Below are 23,128 nucleotides of genomic sequence, written 5' to 3' on the forward strand. Positions count from 1 at the left end.
GATCCTACACGTGATCACACACGTGTGGGACAACCTCACGGGCCACTTTTAAATAAGCTGGGCTTCAAAGTCCTGGGGCTCCACACCTGGCGGCTCAGCTGGGATGTCTCTTCTGTGCTATGTAACCAGGAGGTTACGAAATGGCTGATGAGCTCCTTGAGAGCCAGCAGCTTCCCAAGGTCCGGATGTGAATATTGCTCTTACATAAAGTGCAGGCACCAAAAGTCATTTCTCATGTCAGACACTGTTGGATCTCACCGCTGCCCGCGCCCTGGGCGGGGGCCAGCAGCAGCAGCTGGCACGGGCACAGCCCCAGCCCGGGGCCGCCCTCCCCGTGCAGCCTCTCCTGGGGCTGGGGCTGTGCCCAGTCCTCGTGTGCCACACTGCATCGTGCAGAGAGGCAGGACCCTTCACCGGACACCCGAGCACCGCTGCGCTATGGCCAGCAACCCCACAGCAGCATCCTCTGAGTTGGGGACGAGAGGCAACATGCGTTATCCTGCAGGTAACCTCCCTGCTCCTAGCTTGCAGTCATGCTAGCCCTCTGCAAACGGTTTTAGGCTTTTGCTGCTTGGAAAGGCTAAATCCAAGCTGCAGGCAAGAGCTGCTGTGTGTGCAGGGAGGGGAAGCTGCCTCCAGGCAGGGGCAGGGTGCAGGGCTGCCGACCACGGCTGCCCTCTGATGACTCCAGCAGGGACTGGGGAGAGGCTTTCAGCTCATGGGCAACACTGTGTGGCAGCCAGGGTGGATGTGCCAAAGGGTATGGGTGTCCCGAGAGAGCAGAAGGGCTCAGGGTCCAGGCGGGGAGCTCCAGGAGGGGAGGTGTGCCTTGGCACTGGGAGATGTCCCAGTCCTGGCTCCCCTGCTGCGAGGCTCCACAGCTTGGCAGAAAGGAGCAGAGGAGGGGATGTGGGGGGGAGAGGGGCTTAGGGCTGAGCAGAGGAGGTGGGTCTGCAGGAACCCAGCGAGGAGGGAGGAGAACATTCCTGGGAGAAAGGAATGGGAGGAACAGTGGATGTTGCAGTGCCAAGAAGGTGTCTGGCTGTGAGTAATTTCGGATGCTTGTTTTACACGAGTTTTTTCAGCAGCCTTAGCCCCTGTGCTTGCTGTGATAGCTGCATATGCCTGGTGTGGCACACACAGCGAGAGGCTTGCTGCCCCTTTTGGCTGCTTTCTAAAATCAACAACTGTGCGTGGGAATCTGGGCTGCTCTGAACGTAGAGACTTTGTTCTCTCGCAGCCGGATCTGAAGCCCATCGAAGCTGTCAGAAGGCTCCCCTCAGTGCCGCAGGTTTTGGAGCCGGCTGTCAGCGTGTACCATTTCCCACTGCCCACACAGCACCCTTCGTTGTATATGAAAATAAAGGGATGCTTTGCATGTCCTCTGCTGGTGGCACCAGAGCCTCCCTGCTGCGGGTGCTCAGCTTGTCCGCCTCTTTTCTAGTGCTGGAGCCCATAGAAAATGTGTCAGCTGCTGTGGCTTTCCTTGCCTTTCCTCGAGTTCAGGCAGAGTTTAGCACCTTGGCTCCTGCTTCTGCAGCCTCCCTGCACCATCCGCATCCTCTCCCTCCTCCTCCTCATGCTCCTGCTCCACCCCAAAGCCACCACCTCACCCCATGCCATCACTGCTGCTTTTGTGCTGAGACCAAGCTGATAAATCCAGCTCTGCTCAGGGCCATCAATTAAATGGGCAGACATTTGGGTCCGGTCCATGCTGCCAGCCCTGCCTGGGCTACAGCACCTCTGAGGTGTGTTCACACGCTGAGACAAAGTGCTGAGCATTGTGCTAAGCTGTTATGGATGCCTGAGGGGCTTTGGTAAATACGACAGCTGGAGCTGGTTGGGAAGATTTGATTAGACTTCTGATTCCAAGGTTTAATGCGATTTCCTGGTGTTTAGTGCTAAGCATCTCCTGCCAAAGTGCTCGGCTCCCGAGGTGGTCGGTGGAGCAGCTTCTGTGCTCTGCCTTGGGGGGAAGCTTTGGAAGCCAATGCTGGGGCTCCACAATTAATCTAGAGACTGGAAGGTGATGTGAGGATGGCCTCAAATGGGAAACAAAGGCTCAGTCCCACATTTGTGGATGTGGCATCTTTGTTTTTTGCCAAATCCATTCTGACTTTCTGTATGTTTCTCTCCGTGCCTTCTTCTGGACAGCCCCCTGCACCACGTCCTCCCCTTTCCTGGCTGAGCTCCCCCCCCAAGAAATGACATCTAAAACCATGCTGAGGAGGCTCGGTGCCACTTGTGAAATAGCAGTTTTTTTTTTTTTTTTTTTTTTTTATTTCATTTCCTATATTCATGAAAAAGGTGATGCTCAATTAGATGGGGAGGGGAAAGCCATGTCTGCTCATAGACAGAGCTGGGGGGAGGCAACCAGGCAACATAATTTAGTGCTTAGGGTGGTTTGGCTGCTTTCCTAGGGTTGTGCAAAACCATGTGCTGAGGATGAAGGGCTTTTCCCAGAGTTACACAGGGAAAAAAAAGTAAAAAAAAAAAAAAAAAAATAAAAAAAAAAAAAAAAAAATTTAGTTGCATAAATTTTCCTTCAGCTTAGTGCTCGGAGCCCCGAGTGCAGCCTGGCCAAAACCGGCAGGCAGCCCCGGGCTCTGCTCTGACTTGTCGGACCCTTGCATAAAGGAAGGGAATTCTGACCTCTGTCGTTGGCCCAAAGCATCATCTGGGCTGTAAAAAAGAAGGCAAAAAACCCAACCACAGACAGCACTTCTTGAAATGATTGGATAACCCCGCTGTGGAGTTGATTTTTGTCATGCGCCACATGTTCCCTGTCTCTGGTAGCACGTCCTGGCGCTCGCAGGGGGTGTTATAACACCGGTTACAAAACAGCTGGAGGTATCTCTTCCCCCCTCGCTGAGTGGCAGGGCATCCTTGTCTGTTACTCATCCAGGAGTACAACGTGTTTATTACTAAAATCCGAAATGGATTATAAACATTTCATTTTTTTTCCCCCTGCTTCATTAGCAAAAGGCCTCAGAGTGCTTGGCAGGGAGGGTGATGGAAGAGGCAGCTCCTGACACCTGGCATCCTGCAGGCACATGGTGTGAGCCCCAGAGGCTTTTGAAGTGGTGGAAATGTTACCAAAAGGCACGACACAGAGCTGGGCTGAGGGGTCTGCTGAAGCCAACGAGCTAGCAAGGGCTGGGAAGGGCTGGTTATTTCTGTGCTCACAGTTAATTATAAAAATGCTGAAAGAGGTGTGAGCTACCCCTGATGGTGAGATACCAGCGTGAGCTGTAAGTCAGGGGCCTTTCCCTATTCCCAAAGACCTGATTTTATTTGAATGGTGCATCTTAATACCAGGGTAAGAAGCAGTTCCCAGCGGCTGGAAGCTGTGCTGCTCATTTAGTGTGGGGCTGTCTGCTGAACTTACTTTCAGCTTGATGTACAGAGGGGCTGTAGAAGAAGGCACCCGAAGCGCTCACATCCATAACGAGAGGATATGGAGCTGCTCCATATATCCACCTCACGTTTACTCCCTGAAACGCTCAGCCAGAGGAGAGAGTAATAAAAAGAATAAAAGGCATCCTTCTGTCGTGCTGCCTAGAAGCTAACACCAGGTCACCAGCAAGGCTGGGTTAGGCCACCAGTCAGCAGCAGTGTTGATGAGTATATCCAAAGTGGCATTTTGAGCAGATAAGAGAGAAATGGAAAAGAGAGAAGTCAAAGGCATATATCTATCTCCATTTTGGAGTCTGAGCCTTTAATGATCTGATTAAAAGCAGTTCCTAAAATCTGCTGTTGCATTTGCCTTCATGCAGCGTTCCACAACAGTGGGCTGTGGGGGTTACGGATGTGAGGGGGTGCTCTGATGTCCCCTGCGGCTTCACACTGGGGCTCTGCCGGGGGGCCGTGGGGTGGCTGTGTGCCTTGTGCCATGTCCCACCAAAACCCATCCTGGGACAGGGACACGGTGCCTGCAGCAGCAGCCCCGCACGGTCAGAGCTTTGCTCCACAGCTGCTGGGCTAGCCCGGGCTAGTCCTCGGGAGGAAACATGTCCTTGGTTGTGACTCTTCGGCACTTGGTTTTCAGCAGCTTTTTATTCATTTTTTTTTTTTTTTTTTTTAAATCATGGAGAATAAAATCCTGCCTGGGGCAGCCTGCTCCACCCCGGCATACTCACCGCCTGCTAGCCTTGTGTCTCCAATCTGCCCTAGCTGGAGCTTTCATAACCCAGCACGTGCTCCTGCACTTGAGGTGTGAGAGAGGTTTTCTGACCCATGTCTTGCTCTGTGTGGCTACAGCTCACCAGGACCCATCGTAGCCTTGCTGCTATGGGTTTTCTGGGGTTCAGGGCCACAGGCAACATTGCTTTTGTCCCTACATCAGGCTGGTCTTGATCCTGGAGATGTTTCCCCAGGCTTTGAAATGCTGATATGTAGTTGTGTTGTGTGTAATTGTTTCTCTCTATCTGAATAATTAGCTTTTGGCAGGGTGTGAAAAGATGCTGTTGGGTTCAAGAATTGTTAGCTGTCCGTGCCATGAGAAATGAGGGCTCAGGGTGCAGTGTGCCGCCACGAGCTGCTGTGGAAGGTTGAAGGCAGGAAGGTTGAGAGGTTGCTTTCCTGCCAGCGTTTCTTACATCACCTACATAAAATAATTTATTGTACTGCATCTTGATTTCACGCCATCATGGATTGGGCACTAGCAACTTTTAATTGGGTGTTTGTCAGTTCGTCTGCCTTAGGACAGGTGTAATTTTATTTTGGGCATGAGCACTGCAGGTTGTTCTGCAGACGCCGTGCACAGCAGGCGCGGGCACCCCCTTGGCACGCGGCAGCAGCGCTGCCTCCTTCCTGCCAAGCTGGAGCTGCCCTGCAAGGGCGCTCTGAGAAGTGCCACGAGTTCTCCAAGAAAAACATAACCTGGAGGAGTCGGTTTCACGTGCAGCTGTTCCGTGTTCGATGTTTGTCTCAGTGCCTCAGAAATGAAAAACTCGTGTTTTTGAAATATTTTTTCCCTCTCAGAAAAGGATCAGCAGTGGGGACAAAACGGAGAATGCAGAAGAGAGAAATGAATTAGAAGTATTTATGTTTTCAGTTTGAAAAAAACCCATGATTGTTTTCATACTCCTTCAAAAACCTGTATGTGCATAAAAAAAAAAAAAAAGCCTTTTTTGGGGGGGGATGTCTAAATTTCTGCTGATTTGAAGTTATGAAATCATTGCTCTATTTTTATTTTTTTTTTTCCCATTTCAGAAACTCCAGCTGGACTCATTGCTGAGAACCTTCTCAAAGCCCAAGAAATAGCCCTCAATGACTCTCGTGTTCCCGCACCGCTCAAGAATTACTTACAGAAAGCTCTCGATGTTGCCGTTGGGCTCGACACTTACCCGGATGCGATGGCAGCTTCAAAGAGGTACGGATCCCTTCTGTAACCTCGTGCTTTTCTCCTGTGATCACACGGACGCGTTCCTAGCCTGCCTGTTCAGGATGTGCCACATTGTGGGGGATGGAGGAAGGCAGAGGAGTGAGAGCTGCCGGCACCTAAATATATATATATATATATTTATAAATATGCATGTATATATAGTGGTGCACACATGGACCCGTGTGTCTGAGGGCACCCAAGGCCTGGAGGAGAGGAGGTGTGAACAAAAAGTCTAGCTCTACATTTTGTGAGGTGTTTCACCAGACGAGTGCTAACTGTGGCAACGTCTGTGTTGCACAGAATTCTTGGGAAAATAAGCAAGCCAGCCTCCACACCGGGCTGGCTGGAAATCTCAGAGATTGAACCCCTGGGTCAAACCGGTGCTGGGATAAATAAAGGATGAAGGAAACCTGCATCAGGGGCTCTGGATCTGCCCTGTAATAACGGTCTTTAAATGCAGCTTTTATCTCCAAGTGCTCAACAAACATTAATTAATCTGCTAACTAAATTACTCTGGTAACTAAACTAATTAATTAAACTAATTTAAGGTATCATTAATTCAGAAGTCCAACTGATACCCTCATTATTCTCTCTTTTTTTTTTTTTTTTTTTTTGCTACAGTATATTACCCAGCCATGTGGGGTCTGCTAAACAATTCCCATTTATCAGTGTACATTTTGATACGTGGAAAAAGCCAGTTCTGCCTCAAATTGACAATGTGTAAACTGTTCCAGGCTGCGGAGTACGGGAAGGCTGAGCGTTCGTTCTGTTGCTGAAATAATAGCTGATAGTTGTTTGACTTACGCTTGCTGTATGATAATAGCTATACATTATCTTATTAAAGTTGTTAAAGCATTTGTGAGGGGCAGAAAAGAGGTTATATGAAATGTTCAACTCTTTAAGTCTTGGATTATCTGAGTGTGGCTGACACGGGTTATGAATTCTTTCTCATTTTACTGGTGAGTGGTGGGGGGAGAAGAGGGAGAGGGAAAAAAAAGCTCAAACGACTCTAAATTCTGGCCCGCAGAGCTATCACCAGCCATTTCTGGTGGTTACTTTCTTCGGATGCAGTGATCTAATCTGTCTGGAGGCTATGGACTTCTTCCAGTCATCTATTTATTTCCCCCTGCAATAAGCAGTATCTCACTTCAGCCAGACTTGTCTCAGGCTTGGGTGCTGTGAAATAGCATCTGGAGGTACCATGCTTTTCTTGGCAGTTTGGGAGGAAAAGTTTTTTTTTTTAGTTTTTTTTTTTTTCTTTTTCTGTTTTTGTCTTGCAGAAAATTCAAGATTTTCATCTCTAGCTCCATTCTGCAATGAACCTTTTTTTTTATTTTTATTTGGAAAAAAAAACACAAAACCAAACAAAAAACAGCCAGGGAAGCTGGAGCTGTTTACTCTGAAACAGCAAATGGACTCCTACTTTGGACCAACTGGAAATGGGAAAGATTTGTGTGTGAACAGTGGGGAACACTCTTCCTTGGCCCCACAGCCTCTTCTTGCCAATCCCTGGCTGGTGCATCTGCCAGCACCGACATGGGTCCAAGGCTGGGGGCCACGGCCAGGCTGCTTTTGCTTATTGCTAATCCAGGGGCTCCTAGGATAGTAATTCAGTGATATTTGTGATGCCTCTGGGCTGATTTTTCATGCTCATTCATGGGGATACTTTTTTCCAGGAGTTTCCTCTTTGTTGCTGTTTTGTCTGTGAGATATTCAGATTTTGGTTGTCCCAATAATAATGTTGAAATGTCTTCCTTTTTCCAGAAAAATGTCACCTGGCCATGACTCAAGGGATGCTGGAGGAACCAAAACTGGAGTTAGGCTGCAGCAAGAGCACACTTCTGGCTGTTTGAATGGCGAGTTGGTCAAACAAAATGATAAAATTGAGTGGGATTGTTGTAAATGAGGTTCATCATACTCTAGTCTACCTTTGTGGGGATAGAATGAATGCTATGGAAATACTCAGAAGCTGTGGAAAATTATTTTAAAAGAGAGATGGGATCTTCTTGCATGAATTCTCATTTTGCAAGAATTTTGTACTTCCCCATCCCATGCCTTTGTGCCCATGCACACATGCTCACACTCACGGTTGTGTGCGCTTTGTGTTCTTTTCCCTCTAATTCATGGTACTGGCCCCATCCTTTACAGAGCAGCAACAGGATCGTTGTCTTCACTGCAGGAAGGGGGGAAACTGTGTTGGTTTTGGCTTGGTGCTGCCTGGTAGGGGTTACGTGCTTTAGCAATGGAGGTGGTCTGTGGCCTAGCACTGTACCTCTTCAAGTAGCAATACTTAGCCCTGGATTCCAATATAAAGCTTATTATACTAAATCTATTCCTAGATTCATTCTTCCCAGATGTTCCCATCTTTTGAGTAATATATCATCGCAGCGAAGCACTCTTATAATGTATTACACTAATACATTGTTCGAAGGACACCACTGATGATAAATTTCTTAAATGATGGTGCTGTCTAGGGATAATGACTCTAAGAGCAAATGCAAGGTAATGTAGTGATTTTTTTAAACCAGGTTCCAGAAAGAATATGGAGACATCTTAAAGCCATTTTCATATGGGGGGAATGTTAAAATATGCAATATTTCAAGCACTATTTAACAAGCACTTGAACAATAGCAGCATTGATGATAAAGGCTCTACATTTCAAACCAGTCCCTCTATTCTGTTGTCTTTTAGCTGGATTTTAGATGAAATTTTGTCAGATTCTGTTGTTAAACCCTTATTTGAAAGTGTTTTAAGGTGTGATTTTTTTTAAAAAAATGATCTCTTAAAAGGTGCATCTCATTTTCATTGTGAACAATGTACAGTCTTTCTTATGGCTTTATTTTTAAATTTTCATTCTTGTCTTTTAACAGGCCAAATTTTTAAGATGTTTATTCATATGATCAGAGCCAGGAAGATTTTATTAATTGGCAAGCTTAAAGGTTACAGTATCCTTGCTATCGCAGAAGAATTGCCAGATGATGGCAAAATCTTTGCATGTGCAGAAGTGCCGTATCTCGGAGTGAACAGCCAAGAAGCATTTGATTATTCTTCAGATGGCAAAAAGATAAGCATGCGAGTGGGACCGATAGCGGACACTTTGGAGGTAAAGTCACTTGGAAGGGGAGTCTGGGAGCTCTTGTTCAGAGCAGATTAAAGAGTTTTGGGCAGATAGAATCTGTCCTATACTGGATGGTGACCCTAGTTTGCTCGCAAATATGTGAATGCACTCTTGCACTGCAGTTATTTCTTATTCATGATAATGTGTGATGGGACATCTCTGTCACACAAAATAGCTATTTTCCTTCTTAACTACAATACTGGAGCTTTTTTTTTTTTTTTTTTTTTTTTTTTTTTTTGTCAGAGGAATCATGAGCTCTAAATTTAGGTCGGTACACTACAGAGTTTTACTTGACTTGGGGAGTTTTTGGATGAGGGTCTCTAATTCAAAACATAACGAGCTGGCTGGGTGTATCTGTGCCATGCAGGGCCTGCCCTGGGAAGGACAGATTGCTCCCAACATTCACAAGAATTGGAAAAGCTCTGCAGAAGTCTGCAGTTCACCCACAGCCTGGCACTGTTTTGCCCCATTGGCAATACTGCAGGGAATTAGACCCTGGGCTTTTCACTTGCAGAGCAATGTGATCAGCTTCAGATGTGCAAACAGCTACATTTGTTTCATTCTGACCAGCGATTTTGTCCCAAGAAGAAGAGAAGCTTATGGTTGCCAGCAGCTAGAGGAGTTTCATGTTTAATTCTGGTTTATGGATCTCCATGACACTGCTGCAGGTCCAGCATGCTAACAGGAGATGCCCATGCCAGGTTCATTAAATGCATAGTCTTTCTATTATTAATGCAAACCAATTTGATCCAATTCCATCTTCAATCTGGAAGTGTCAGTGTGAGCTTGATGGTAATTTTGTTTGCATTAACAGGTACCATATTTGTTTCTAAAATGAAATGGCCAGGAGCTTTCTAAACTCTGGCTTCCATGACCTCCGAGTTTGGTAAGAAAGAAACAAAGAGCTGTGCCAAGTATATGAATAAACGAAACGTTACAGATCACCTGCAATGTGCAGCATTTAAAATCCCAGCTCCCTGCAGTGAGTGTGAAATTAATTGAATTGCTGTTGCTCTCTAGTGCCCATTCTGTGCAACTGACTTACTGTGACTGAATTAAAATATCTAGAGGCAGACAGAGTACATGCTGTGTAGAGATTAAAGAAGGGAGCAAAGACGTGAAAATTAAATCCTTAACACAGAATGTTGCAATTGATTTTATATCCTCAGATTGCAAAGCGAAGGCACATCCTGACCCCAGTTCTGCAGGTACTCGGGGCTTGGAATAGCTCTTGGAGCTGAAGGGAATGGAGATGCTCGTGTTTGGTGGGTGAGACACTTGCGCTGGGGACAGGTTTCTATGGCAGGATTTCTGCACTGGCCTCTGAGCTGTGTTGCTTGGCCTGAAAGATATTTTTCCATTGGCATCAGGATACTCAGGACTGTCTCACTGGGCCTCTAGCTCTCTGGTCACAATGACTGTAAATGAGGAAGGGATACATTTGGTGCCCTGGCATGCTGGGGTCACTGGGGTTTACCCAGCTGGTACAGGGCCAGTCTTATGGGAGCACATGGAAGAAGCTCAGGCTGTGAACAAGTGCGATGACTTTTCCCTCCTAGAGAAGACCACCTCAGGTTGGAGACCCAGTAGGCTTCCTCCATTTCCATGTGGGCATGCTGAAACACAGGAGGGTGAGGCTGTCAGGTGGGAAATGGGCTGGGGCTAGCACAGCTGAGCTCTTACAGCTCAGCTACATGGAGGAGGCAGAAAATAACCATGTTTCTGTCCCTCATTGTCCGCAAGCAGGCTGGTGTAGAGCAGAGATGGGTAAGAGTTGCTGAAGAACACGGTGAGATTATCTGCTTCTCCTCAAATCTTTGCAACGGCACAAGCTCGTGGGAGCAGAGTATTTGCCTTGTCACACTGGTGATTTAAGGCACAAAAATGGTCTCAGGCAGTGGGGTCACTGCGGCACCCATGTGGCTCTGGCTCCTTCACGCACCACTGTGGATCTTCAGGGCTGTGAGTTAGGGGAGAGCAGTGTGAGCAGGCCACAGGTGCACCCTGACCAGGGTTTCTGAAGCCTCTCACAGCTCCTCTGCATTAATGTGCAGGGCCAGCCAATTTCCCTTTCTCTTGTCCCAGATCAGAGCCAGCTGCAAAACATCTGGGATTTTGGGCTGCCAAAGGAAGCCAAATACCAGAGAGGAGCTGCAGAGCTCAGGTACAGAGTGGGGTTTGTCTGGTACCTGAGGATATGATGGAAAAAAACACTTTTCCTGAGTGGGGGGGGGGGACGACCTGCAGAAGCTAAGAGAGGTCCCTGCCAAAGGATGTAGTTCACACACTCCATGGCACATGTCTCTGTGCCCCAAAAATTCACTAATCTTGACATCATCTTTTGAAGTATGGAGTTGAGGGGAGCCTCTCCTTGGGTTCAGACTCGGATACAGGTGCTTTCAGTGAGCATTAGCTAACTTTTGAACGTGTGCTGGGCCACAGTGTTTAAAATCCTTTCCAAACAAGCTCCTTAAATCTGAAGCCTGTTGTGCTGTGCCTCAGTAACATGCCTTGCCTTGCATCAGCTGTTAGCAACAGGCCTGATCCTGCACCAAGTGCTTCCTCGAATTCCTGGTGGACTTTGAACAATGGATGCAGGCCTGAGACCACAGGGAATGTAAACTACCAGGGAATTATTCCCATCCATGATTTTGATCCTTCCATTTTACAATCAAAAACACAGAACAAAAAATAACACTGTGTTTGCAGCGGATTCTGCTGATTGCAGGTCATTGTGTAAGCATGCCGGGGGTTTCTTTTTTCTTTTTTCCCTCCTTTTACCAGACAGAATAGGTGAAGAGGTTGTGCTGCAGATCTCATTTCTCCTGTTTTGCTGCTTGTGAAGTCTGCCAACAGAATCCACCTTGACAAAGTCAAGGACTCTGCGTTTAATGTTGAACTGAGTGAATAAATTATGCATGAAATTGTGTCGGAGTCTCTAGTGTGCAGAATTGCTCCTTTTGATATGAAAGGTTAATTCAGAAAGGAGTCCAAAATAGCTGGAAATTGTGGGGATAAGTGGATAGTATTCACTGTTGTGAGCTGTTATTACTAGAAATTGCATTCCCTCTCTAGCTTCCCTAGAGATTTAGCTTTGCCGGTGAATATAAACTGTACTCAATAGAATAGCGTTTAGGAGTAACAAGAGTGTATGTCCACATACAGTAAAATATTCTAATGGTGTTTTAAAAGGAAGCTGTACTTTTTCATGTATTCTGTGTACCCTAAGGATGGATTGCTATTACATTTAGGTCAAGAACAAGGCATGAGGAAGGTAATAAGTTTTGAGTACATCTTTATTACAAATACTCTGACTGTATGATCCATTTCAAAGAAACTGGACAGTCTTTTTTTTTTTTTTTTTTTTTTTTCCTTATTGAGTTTGTATATGCCTTATGAGAGTGTTGCCTCTGAGTTTGTATATGCCTTATGAGAGTGTTGCCTCTGATCAGGACTGCAACTGGGTTTTCTTTGAGCTTTGGCAGAAGATTCTTTCATGTTTTTGTTCAGGATGTCCTCTCCTTGGTCTTTTGCTGCAACCATCAGCAGCGTTGCTGTGTCCTCCTCGTGCTTGCTTTTGGGGCATCTCTGCCATGCAACACAGTGCTACAAGGTTGTTTTGTTGTTGTTGTTGCTTTTTTTTCCAACCAAAAAGGATGTTAATGACTCACTGCAAGGAAAAGCATTAATTTTAGCCAAGTTTGCTCTGCGTTAAGAACTTCTCATTGCCATCTGTTACTGCCTATGATGCCTCTGTAGCAAGGAGCAGGGACTGCACTGTAAACATTCAGGAAATTAGTTTCAGCAGGATATTTTGCAGGCAGATTATTTCCTTCTGGATCTCAGCTCTCCTCACAGTTGGAGACCTTTGGGCTCTGCCTCTCTCCTAGCAAAGGACAGGCATCTCTAACGTGCTATGAGGTCCCAGGTAGGGCCAGGCCCAGTCTGCTCAGTCACACGGGACGAAGAGGGTGGCCAGTCCCTCGTAAACCCCCTCATCTGCTTTTGAGAGGTATGGCAGTGAGCTCTCCTGCTCTCTGATCATCTCTGCTGATGTTTCCAGTGCTGAGCTCTGCAGCCAGAGCTGTCGGTAGGGCGGCTTCTTCCCTTTTTTTTCACTCTTTTCCTTGGTGCAGCGGAGGGTGCAGGCAATGAGGTATGCCTCCTGTGGAAACAAGAAGCTCGAATGATGGCAGTATGGACTCCAAGGGAGTGATTCAGGAATTCCTTATAGGTGCCTAGTGCTGCTTCATCTACCCCTAAGGCATCTGACTTTTCTGTATGCAACTACGGGGTATGAAATAGGATCAGTGGAGAGCTAAAATGGACCTATTTGCCTACATTTAGGCACCTAAAGCCCACACCCAGACTATCACAGCTCCTAGCAATGTCTTGTGAAGCTTTGCAAAGCACAAAGGAGGTAAGCTGGGTAGGAGCCTTCGAAGGGCTTGACCCAGAGGAATGAAAAGTGCCCAAGTGACCCTTGTGGCTGGCCATTCCTAACTTGATGGACTGGCCAAAGAAAAAAGCCTTCCAGACACATGGGCAGTGCAAGGACAGCACAGGCTCGTGCTGGGTGCACACAGAGCACAGGCACCCCCCTGGGTGAAAGCTGGGAAGCTGCAAGCTTTGTGTGTATCAGAAGTTAGATAAGAAGGAGATAAGCTGTCAGCAGGTAGGTGGTATGGAAACAGGGCTGAAACGAGAAGTCCAACTAATAATATCCAAAGAGCTGCACAACTCCATATGGACCTAATGAAGTTGATGCATAAAAGCGAGATTCTTTTTCATTAGGGAGCTGTACCACAGAGTACTAGTAACATATGTTCGGAGATGGCCACATCTGCTTCTGAATATCTGCCCCCTATCTCCTCCGCCCAGGAAGGTTACAAGTCAGAAGGTAGTGATAAGTCATGGTAATTGCTTGGATTTGGCTTTGGCTTTTCTCTCTGGAGAACAAGACCTTTAATCTCTCTTCCTGACGGACTCCTCCTCCTTGCATCCATCTTCTGACCCTTCCTGAAGTAGCTACATGGGGCAGAGTGGGCAAATTGCAGCAACTTGGTATAAGATGCTCTTCCCCAGCAGCAAAAATGTTCCTGCTGCTTTCTGCCAGCACAGCCCCAGAGGGAACCGGGGCAAAATGTTCTTACCGGTTATGAGATGAAAAGATGAATCCTAGGAAATCAGGTGTCCCAGCTTTCGCTACATTTATTATAAACCAGCGTATATATGGCCTTAAGGCATTCTTTCAACATACTGTTGCAGCAAAAAATGTCCTAAATATGGACTCATGAATGCTTTTGGCAGAGCTTCTGTGCTATCAAGCATCTGCAGTTAAGAATGCCTATCCAGGATCTCAGGCAGGCTTTAATTTCTTAACAACCAGCAAGCCCACAATGACACCTGTTTGTACAATAGAATAACTCACAGCTTGACTGATCCAATTCCTGCTATTTCCTCATCTGACTGATGTGCTCTCTGCTTCAGAAAGGCTCCTGAAATCTCTGTTTGGGAGCCATCAACCTCACTCCTGAAAGCAAATTAGTTTTTCATACATTCCGTTGCCATTTGTTATTGATGCTTTCTCTCATACATCTCAGGGGATCGCTCATCACTCATTGTGCACAATGTCTCCAAACACAAAAGGGAAATCTGGACGCAAGAAGTGCTGTTAAAAGTTGTGGTAGAAACAGTGAGTTCTGGAAAACATAATTGTTTCTCTTTTCACTTGAAATGCCAAGACTTGAAAGCATTTATGCTTGCCTGAGATAGGTGGATGAGCCGTTGTTTCATTGCAACGCACACAGATGCAGTTAAATAGTCCCAGATGGAATCTGAAATATTCCATAGCAGCCTCTTGGGCAGCGAGTGCATTAACTGCCACAGGAGAAGGCTGTAAAGGCTCCCATCTGGTCATCCATCAACACTTTTATACATTATCATCAGCAGCCTGCTTGGAGGGAAGGTGTGCCACATTTCTGAAAATCCAATTAGATGATAGCAGCCAGTTCTCTTTTATCCGCTCTTGCTGAGCCATCCAAAGCATTTTTTTTTTAGATTAAAGAAACATAATTTTCCTTCACAGGAGCTGTGCTGCTTTATCTCTATCGTGACCCGTTCTTTTATGTGCTTTATAATTCTATTATTAATTGGGATTTCAACCATTCGCCTGCTACTGAAGTGGGACTTGCCAGTCTGCAGTTCCCAGGATCTGCCTTCTGCCTCTTTTCCCCAAAGGCGGTTACAATTGCCACTCTTTGGTTTGTTGATAGTTACTCCTTTGAGAAGAGAGAGCTCATTGCAGCAGTTCGGCTGCCTCAGGGTTTGATGTGAGTCTCTCCCTTGCCTTGATGGCTCCATCCCCTTTGACTCTGGATGTGCAGGTGTTGCTGCCGTGCCTCCCAGCACCGCAAGCTGTGATGAGCAGTCCTCTTTTGTATCCTGATTGTCTCTGAGAGGTTCAGAGGTTTGGGCACCAGGGTTGCCGAAGAATTGTTTGCGAAGCATGGAAAACTCTCAACATCTCCAAAAGTAATTCTAGCCATGTTATTTTAAAAGAGCAGGGTTCGACTGATTTGAGTTCTTATATAAAGGACATTTTAATGGCAGGGCTTTCAAACTACAGGTAAATAATTAGTGTTTTCTCCAATATCATTTTTTCCCAGGCATTACATGCTGAGGATGAGCACTTTGATATGGTCTTTATTGATGCTGATCAAAGGAGTGCTGTTAACTACTACAGCTTTGTCATGGATAACCACTTGCTGAGAATGGATGGAGTGCTCTGTGTAGAGAATACACTCATGAAAGGACAAGTCTACCTGGAGAACATATCTGAGGAAAATGTACTAGCTGTCAGAAAATTAAATACAGTGATTAATTCAGATCCTCGTGTTGAGCAGGTTAGTGCAATGCAATGGGTTAAGGTACCTGTGCTCCTGTATCTATGGGTTGTGCAACGCGCTCTTCAAAATGTTTCTTTTGTTGGTGCTATTATCCAAGGGACCTAAAAAGAACTCAAGCTGTATTATAATTCACCTTACTTGATCTCTCTATGTGAGCTTCTATGTTCAGCAAAGGTCCCTACTCTCTGTCTACATCATCAACGGTGTTAAAGGCGAGATAAAAGTGGAGCACTTAGGTGTGAATAATCAGCTCTACGGCACAACTGAGGAACCGCCACTGCTGTAAAGCCTTTGGGGGCTGTAGGGCACCACCAGCACAACAAGAGTCAACAAAGTCCTACTCCAGCAGGAGACAGAGTTCTTGTAGGAGGATGCATAAACAATATGCTGTGGTTTTCAAGATGAAATCTGACAGTTAGATAAGGCTTTGCCTGCAAAGCTTGCTCTCGTGTCTCAGCTGCGTTGGGCTGGCAGAAGGTCTGCTGTGGCTGGGAGGGAGCCAGCAAGGATGGCCGAATCCCTGCCTGCCTGTGCCACTGGGCCAGTCCCACACTGGAACAGCTGAGGTCTGCTACCGCCCTCTTAGGGTGTGGCACAGGGTCTTGGGGCTTGTGCCTGGGGGATTTTGCTATGTGCCTCATAGGCTCGAGGTCCTTGTCCATTTGCAGGTCAGACAGCCTCTGGAGGCACCTCCTGTGCTCCTCCATTTACACTATCCCCAACACAGGTGTCAGTACCAAGAGTAACTTTTTTTTTTTTTTTTTTTTTTTTTTTTTTTTGGTAGAAGAGGGAAACACTGACAATGACTTTCCATGCCCTGAATATTACTGTCAGCTATTTAATGCATGTAAATAGCCCATTGTTTCCGTATCTAATATTTTAATGGTTTGACATTGGCATTGAACCTCCAGCTGAGTGAATCTTTCACTGAAGTGTGATAATGGTATCAGAAGCAGGTGACAAAACTCACTGAAATTCACCTATAGGTGCGGGAAAGATGTTCCAGAGGGTGCTAAGGAACACCAAGGTGTAGCTGTTATGGTTTGCTGAGCTCCAAGAATGAGACTAGAATATCTGCCTGACAGCATTAGCTAGGCAGTGGAAACCCAGAAACCTCAGCAGCTGGCACTGATTTAGAAATTGGAGAGACAAAATTGCATTTTTTTCCTGGCATTTGTGGAAGCCAGGAATTTGGAAGAAGAATGTGAGCAAATATGGATGTCTGACATATTTGGGTTGGAAGGAATTTCAGCTAAAGAATAGGAGCAGGAGAAAAACTACCGTGGCCTGAGGACGGAAGGTCTCTCCTTAACATCGGTGGAATTTGGGTGAAGTACAAAGCAGTTGAGAACTGTGTGTGCGCGTTATGTTTGCAGATAATTTTACCTGTGCAAAATGGACTGAGCATCATTCGAAGGAGCCCTGCACCTCCAGATGCAGTGATAGAAACAAAGGTGTGTATTTGTTCTCTGTGAATATCTCTGGAAAAAAAAAAAAATTGGCTCTGCAGATGACAATGAAGTAGAAAACCAAGTTCGGGTTTTGGTGGTGAGGGCCCAAACTCATGCTCTGCCATGCCTCTGGTGCCATGCAGCACAGAGTTACTAGCTTAGGGCATGACAGGGGTGAGCAGCACTAGTGCAGGGCTACACTAAAGCTATGGAACACCTATTCCTAGCAAAGTCTGTTGGGGCAGCCACTCTGATGCTGTGCTAACCGTGTGTGCTGCTTGCCTGGTGCCTGTGCCTGCTGCTCTCTGGTCCTTCCCCTTGCAGGGGAGTGCAGGCAGATGCAGCTGGGGCTGACAGAAGGCAATGTGGTGTTTCTGAAGTAGATTTTTTTTTTGTCCAAAGGCAGCACATGATGCCCTCCTATGCTCTATTTTCATGGCCTTAGATTTAGCCTCTCCTGTGGGAAAGATGGTGTTTTTATCTTTTCTGTAGGAACTCTGTTGTATGTAGTGGGCATCATCAGCGCTAATGAAACTCCCACCTGGAATTGTAACGGCCCAGTTCTGTAAAGCCAGACTCAAATGTCTTGATTGTTTTGCAGTTTGAGTGCTCCCAAATCTACATCCACTGGTAATTCCTGGCATTTCAAATCCAATATTTTAAACATCTTGTATTTTCCATTTTAATTCCAGTCAGGGGGAAATGATGTATGGCAGCTGATCAGATGACAGCTTGGTTTAAGTTATTGGCCGATATCTTTATTTGCGCACCAGCCTTGTGAAGATATTTTGACTGCGCTCCACTTGAGCCAAATCCTGCCTTTGGAAACTTGTCTTAGCCTCCTTCATTACGGAGCCAGCTGAATCTGAGGGCAGGATTTGGCCCTGTGGGTGAAATAGCTGGAAGACTTAATGGGTTATCTTCTGAGAGGTCGTACCTCACCCATCTCCCATGGGAAGCCAGGTCAGGAAGTACTGCGCCCTACTCTCGTGTACATGGAGTGGTCGGTGCATCTCCCCAGACCAGGGTCCTCCTGCTCAATTGCCTAGCATTGTAGTGCTCCTGTTCAGATTAATATTAGTGGGGATAAGGATGCTTTTCGGCTTGAATTAGCTGTGTTTTTGAATTAAATAATAGGTCAAGAAGACATGGATCCCTGTGCATGCTCCCACCTCATCCTTGCAGGCAGAGCCTGTCACAGCTGTTCTGCTACTGAGCTTTGCACCTTGCTGTGAAATGTGTATCTGTCTTTGTTTTAGAAAGAAGTGGTGCAGGACGACATCTTCTGGGGTTATAACAAGCGCCGCATCCTTGACCGGCTGCGTCTGGATGACAAGGTGGCCTATGTCACCGGCGGAGGGCAGGGAATTGGGAGAGCCTTTGCTCATGCACTGGGGGAAGCTGGTGCCAAAGTAGCTGTTGTGGACCTGGTCCTTGAGAAGGCACAAGCAGTGGCACATGAGCTCAGCCTCAAAGGTAAGCACGAGCCTAACCACCGTGGAAGAACAGGATAAAGTTACTGTCAGCATTAGCCTCTTAGTGTGCCCTCAAACTGAGGCAGTCCTTTTTGAAAACCTGTCTATAGTTCTTTTAAACATGCGTATGGGGTCAGATATAGGAACAAAATACTAGTAGACATAATAACTAAAATCCCAAATAAGAGGTAAAATCCTCTGCAAGCCACTTCTATTTTAGCAGTAAAAACACAAAAAGTAACATAAAATTGAATTCCCCCCTAGAGTCACGCTAAACTGCAATTGTAAAGAGGAGAAGGAAAACTGGAAATATAATTTTAATGAGAAAAGAAAGGAAGTGTTACTCATTTTATAATTCCTTTTGTGATATTACAACCAAACCTTCTTCAAAGTTCAGTACTTCATTGCCTCTAAGGATGGAGCTTTACCGAGGAAATGTTCATAGTCCCATATGGATGCAGACACCAGAATTTGTGTCCACTCTGGTTTCAGGAAGGGACTGATCACCACCGGATGATCTGCCTGCTCAATCCTGCAGTCTCCACTCTGCTCTAGCCAATGCAAAACATCTCATAAACTGAAACATATTTGTGCAAAGTGTGTTTGCACCATCGGAAACCATATTCTCCAGCAGAACCAGCCCCTGCTGGTGTATTTCATCTGCATTTCCATCGTTCTACCTCTAACAGCTCCCTGGGGAAGAGGCAAGGAATGGTTCATTCCTGGTTTTGTACCATCCTGAGCCTCTGCAGAGAACATTTTAAACAAAAAGTCCCACTCTGTACACTGCCAGCTCTGGTTAGCATAAGACATGTTACACTGAGTATCAGTACCGTGGTTAAAGCTCTGATTGCAGGTCTGATCCCTAATAATGGCCCAGAATAAAGAGTCTCCAGCTCCCATTACAAATTCTTGAGTCATCCGGTACCTCCTTCCCTGAAGCTTTTCATTTTCTTATGCACTGAAGCCATATGGTCTTGGCACACAATAGCTGTGCCCTACAACTTAACTTGCCTTTTGGATATTTTTTTACAGTTAGATCCTGCATATCAAGTAGAACTATTCAGAAAGAAATGGGATACTTGATAGAGCCATGAGAATTTGGCAGCCAGTGGTCTGTTTGAAAATGAACTTAACTTTTCTCCAGGGTGTTTTCAGTAGGAGTTTGATCATCCATCCTTCAGTGGCTGTCCTATCTCTCTGCTCCTTCGCTGGTGGGTTGCAAGCCCAAAGAAGGCTTGTGGTGGTGGTGGGGTTACAAAATGCAGTCAGAGGGGTCATGAGGCATTGCAAATATTATTGCAGTCCAAAGTAAAGAAAATTTCACTTCTCAGTCTTTACACATCTTTATCCTTCGAGGTCAAATATTTTGTCGACTTGACCAGTGCAGCTGTTCAGGGCACATCTATTCCATCTCATGACAGTTTTTGAGGTTTCAAATTTATTGTCATTCATTGTTGGAACAAAACCCAAACTTTGTAATGCTTTTGTGAAAGGGAATTATATCCAAATGCCCATTTTTGGAAAGGATTTGAAAAGGTCAGATTTTCAATCTCTTTCTCTCCAGAGGTAACTAGAGAGTCTAGCCTGGACCTCAAAGCTTTCCCTTGAAAACTTCTGTTGAAATCAATATGTTTCCATGAAACATTTTGGCTTCAAAGAAGTAACATACTCTGTTGGAAATAAATTTTGACAAAAAGGTTCAGCTAGCTTTACTCTCAGAAAATTCACATGAGTAAATTAAAGCAATAGTATTAATACATATTTTTCCTGCTATAATAAGCACAAAGGAGCTGTGATTTTTTCCCCCCTCTCTGGTTGTGGATCTCTTACTCCAAGTTGGAAACACAGTGCCCTAAGTCATTCCCGTACTGATACTTCTTCAAAACATTTTACTTAGTTTTCTTAAACCCACTTTGCTCCTTATACCAAGGAGCCCTTTGCTGTCTTCTGGGAAGGTGCCATCACTTCATGATGGGTTTTAAACATCAGAAACCCTGTGATCTCAATTTTAGTTTTGTTAGACAGCTCGGGATTATCTCCCTTGGCTACAGGGGTCTTTGTTTTTACATCCTGAGTGAAAACCTTTTTCAACAGTTGCTAATGGATCCTGACAGAAGAACCAAAAATGATGAAACGTAACCAAAAAATCCTAAGGGTTACCTTCCACTACATACCCGTCTGTCTTCAGGGGGAATGACTGCCTCTACCTTAAGGGAAGAATTAGTCTGATGGGATTTTTAAAATGTGCATTTTCACTGTAAACTATGCAAATGCCTTCCCCACAGTGTCACTTCTGATCTTCTTGTATATATGCAATGTTTTACTTCCATTTATAGCGAGAGAACACAGACGGAGCCCCATGGCAGTGGGGCTAGGAACACGTCCCCTCCAGAGGGGCAGCTTGGAGAGATTCAGCACACTGGTGCCTCTCCAGCACTGACCCATGGGGCGCCTCTCCTGCCCCTTTCTTTCCAGCACTACCTCCTCCAGCATCACAAAACCAAACTGAAGCCTGAAGAGGTATACGGGTACTGTCATGCAAGTAGCAGCAGGGTCCTGCCTTGCGTTTCTTACTTCTGGTTAGTTCTACCAATTTAAAGCTATTTTCCCGTAGTTTATTTATTTAATTATTTTATTTTAACAGATGGCCTGGGGGGACAGCAGAGAGAAGGGGACTTATTTTCCCTCTCTCGGAGTGCAGAGATATCAGCTGAATTGATTAAGGTCAAGTGTGGGACTCTGTTTTGAAGTGAGCGTGCCTTCACTGCTTCTTCTCTAGACACTCACATGTGGCACCTTTTGTCCTGTTTTTATGAACTATCATATACGATGACGCTACAAATGGGGTGAGAGTTGGAGGGCAGGTGAAGATCCTCATTCTGTTACCATTAGTTACACGCTTGCACCCATTTTGTCTGTAAATTGAATAAGAAAGATTGCAGAAGATCCGAGTATGTTGCATGTCTCAATAACAATTAGAAGGAGCAGTGGGGGCTGTCTGGCTATTCTTATTCTTTCCGCATATTTAGCATAAATCCTGTGATAAAACAAGAGGGCTTGTTTTGTGGCAGAACATGCATTCATTTTCGTAGGTGGCTGCCTTCTGGGTCTGCCCTTTTCTCCTCCATGGAAAGCGAGGGGAGATTTGCAGAGGGCTTGTATTGCTTTGCCTTGCTTTTCCAGAAGTCTCCATTTCAAGGCTTCATTTGGGAGCCTTCTGTTCTCCTAGGAAAGGTTTAAGGGTGTTTTTTGAGGAGGTGCATCCACTTCCACCCTGACTGTGCAAGTGGATGGTGCAGCAGCATCCCTGGTCCTTTGGAACCAGGTTTCTGAGTGTGCTCACAAGGTCAGTGCCAGGTGAAGTGTCACTTGGGAGTTTAGATACAGCTCAGAGGCTGGGCTATGGGTATGGTATCAATCAAATAGTCACAATCAGCACTGCATATGGTGAGCCAGCCCTTCCCCTCTGTAATAAAAACCATTCTTTTCCTCTCCCTTTGTCCACACAACCTTTGTCCAGTCCAGTGGAGAACATTCTGTGCCATGCTCTGTTTGCTTGCAGACTGCTCACCCAAGGTCCAGCCCCAGCGGCTGCCCCCTCCTTCTAAAGTTCACCACAGCACTTACAGGTGTAGCCTTGTTTGACTTTCAGGTTGGGTGTAATCCCAGTGGCTTCAGGTGCCTTGGTACACTTGGTTCCTTATTAATAAGGGCATTTAAAGATCATTTTGATATTAAATTAAATGAAGCTAATTACAAATCAGCACCAGAACAATAGTCAACATCTGTATCCTTCTAGGAAAAAAAGCACAACTTTTGCATATTTCTGATCCAGGAACTGTTTTCACTTTTGAATGTTTGTGTTACTCTGGCAGTGTGATTTGCAGCAAATAAGGCCAGGCGCCATGACCACCATACCCATGCACCTGCAGCTATTCCCAGGTAGCTCCTGCCTAAAACCGGCTTGGTTTTTTTACTTCATCTTGAGAGCACTTTGGGGAAAAATTAGTTTGCTTCCTGTGGTATTTGATGTCTGGCATAAAAAAAAAATAAAAAAATAAAACATCTGCATTTGAGCAAATGAAGGAATACTTTGCTTTTCTTGTTTTGGAGCTGTTGCCAGCCATCAGTGAGGGATGCTCTTTACAGATCCCAGCACCCGCGAACCTCTGGAATTGCTCACGCTCTGGGAAGCTGCAGTTGAGTGTTTGGACAGAAGATGGTGCAGTGTTCAAAGCTTCGTCCTGCTGGAGTGTCAAACTCTGCTTTCACACCTCAGTTTTATGTGAGCTACCAACAAGCAAACCTCGCACCAGTTAGCAACTTAAAAAATATATACATATATTGCAATAACACACAATTTGATCCAGTTTGTGGAGCAGTGAATCAAGGTGGCACATATATATCATGCATATATATATTTATTACACATGCACATCTACATGATTTAATAAATGTTCAAAAATATATTATTTTCTTACTGAATTCCCATACTGACTTCATCACCCTTATTTTAATCCAGGGATTAAAAGCATTGCCCTTGCAGCAGATGTAAGCAAACCCAAGGATGTGCAAAGGTTTGTTGATACGATTGTGGCTCGATGGGGTACAGTTGACATTGCATGCAACAATGCTGGGATCAATATGAACTCTGCAAGTGAAGATACTTCACTAGAAGAATGGGACAAAACTTTTAATGTTAATTTACGAGGATTATTTTTGTGCTGCCAAGTGAGTATGAAATGCTGTACAGGTTTGTTTTGCAAGAGGGCAATGTTTTTCATATT

At 45.5% G+C, this 23,128-nt stretch overlaps 1 protein-coding gene across 1 annotated transcript in view; it reads left to right on the top strand.

Moving 5' to 3' along the window:
- The first annotated feature begins 385 nt into the window (after nt 1-385).
- The window catches only part of LOC118173537, a 34,040-nt gene continuing 11,297 nt past the window's right edge, over nt 386-23,128 (top strand). The window contains exons 1-8 of the mRNA XM_035338238.1: nt 386-505; nt 5,215-5,374; nt 7,151-7,242; nt 8,257-8,489; nt 15,173-15,409; nt 16,789-16,866; nt 18,123-18,339; nt 22,864-23,072. Coding sequence (XP_035194129.1) covers nt 439-505; nt 5,215-5,374; nt 7,151-7,242; nt 8,257-8,489; nt 15,173-15,409; nt 16,789-16,866; nt 18,123-18,339; nt 22,864-23,072 — 1,293 coding nt within the window. The 5' untranslated portion in view covers nt 386-438. The remainder of the gene's footprint in view (nt 506-5,214; nt 5,375-7,150; nt 7,243-8,256; nt 8,490-15,172; nt 15,410-16,788; nt 16,867-18,122; nt 18,340-22,863; nt 23,073-23,128) is intronic.

Source organism: Oxyura jamaicensis, chromosome 12, assembly GCF_011077185.1.
Source record: "Oxyura jamaicensis isolate SHBP4307 breed ruddy duck chromosome 12, BPBGC_Ojam_1.0, whole genome shotgun sequence".
NCBI classification, from domain to species: domain Eukaryota; kingdom Metazoa; phylum Chordata; class Aves; order Anseriformes; family Anatidae; genus Oxyura; species Oxyura jamaicensis.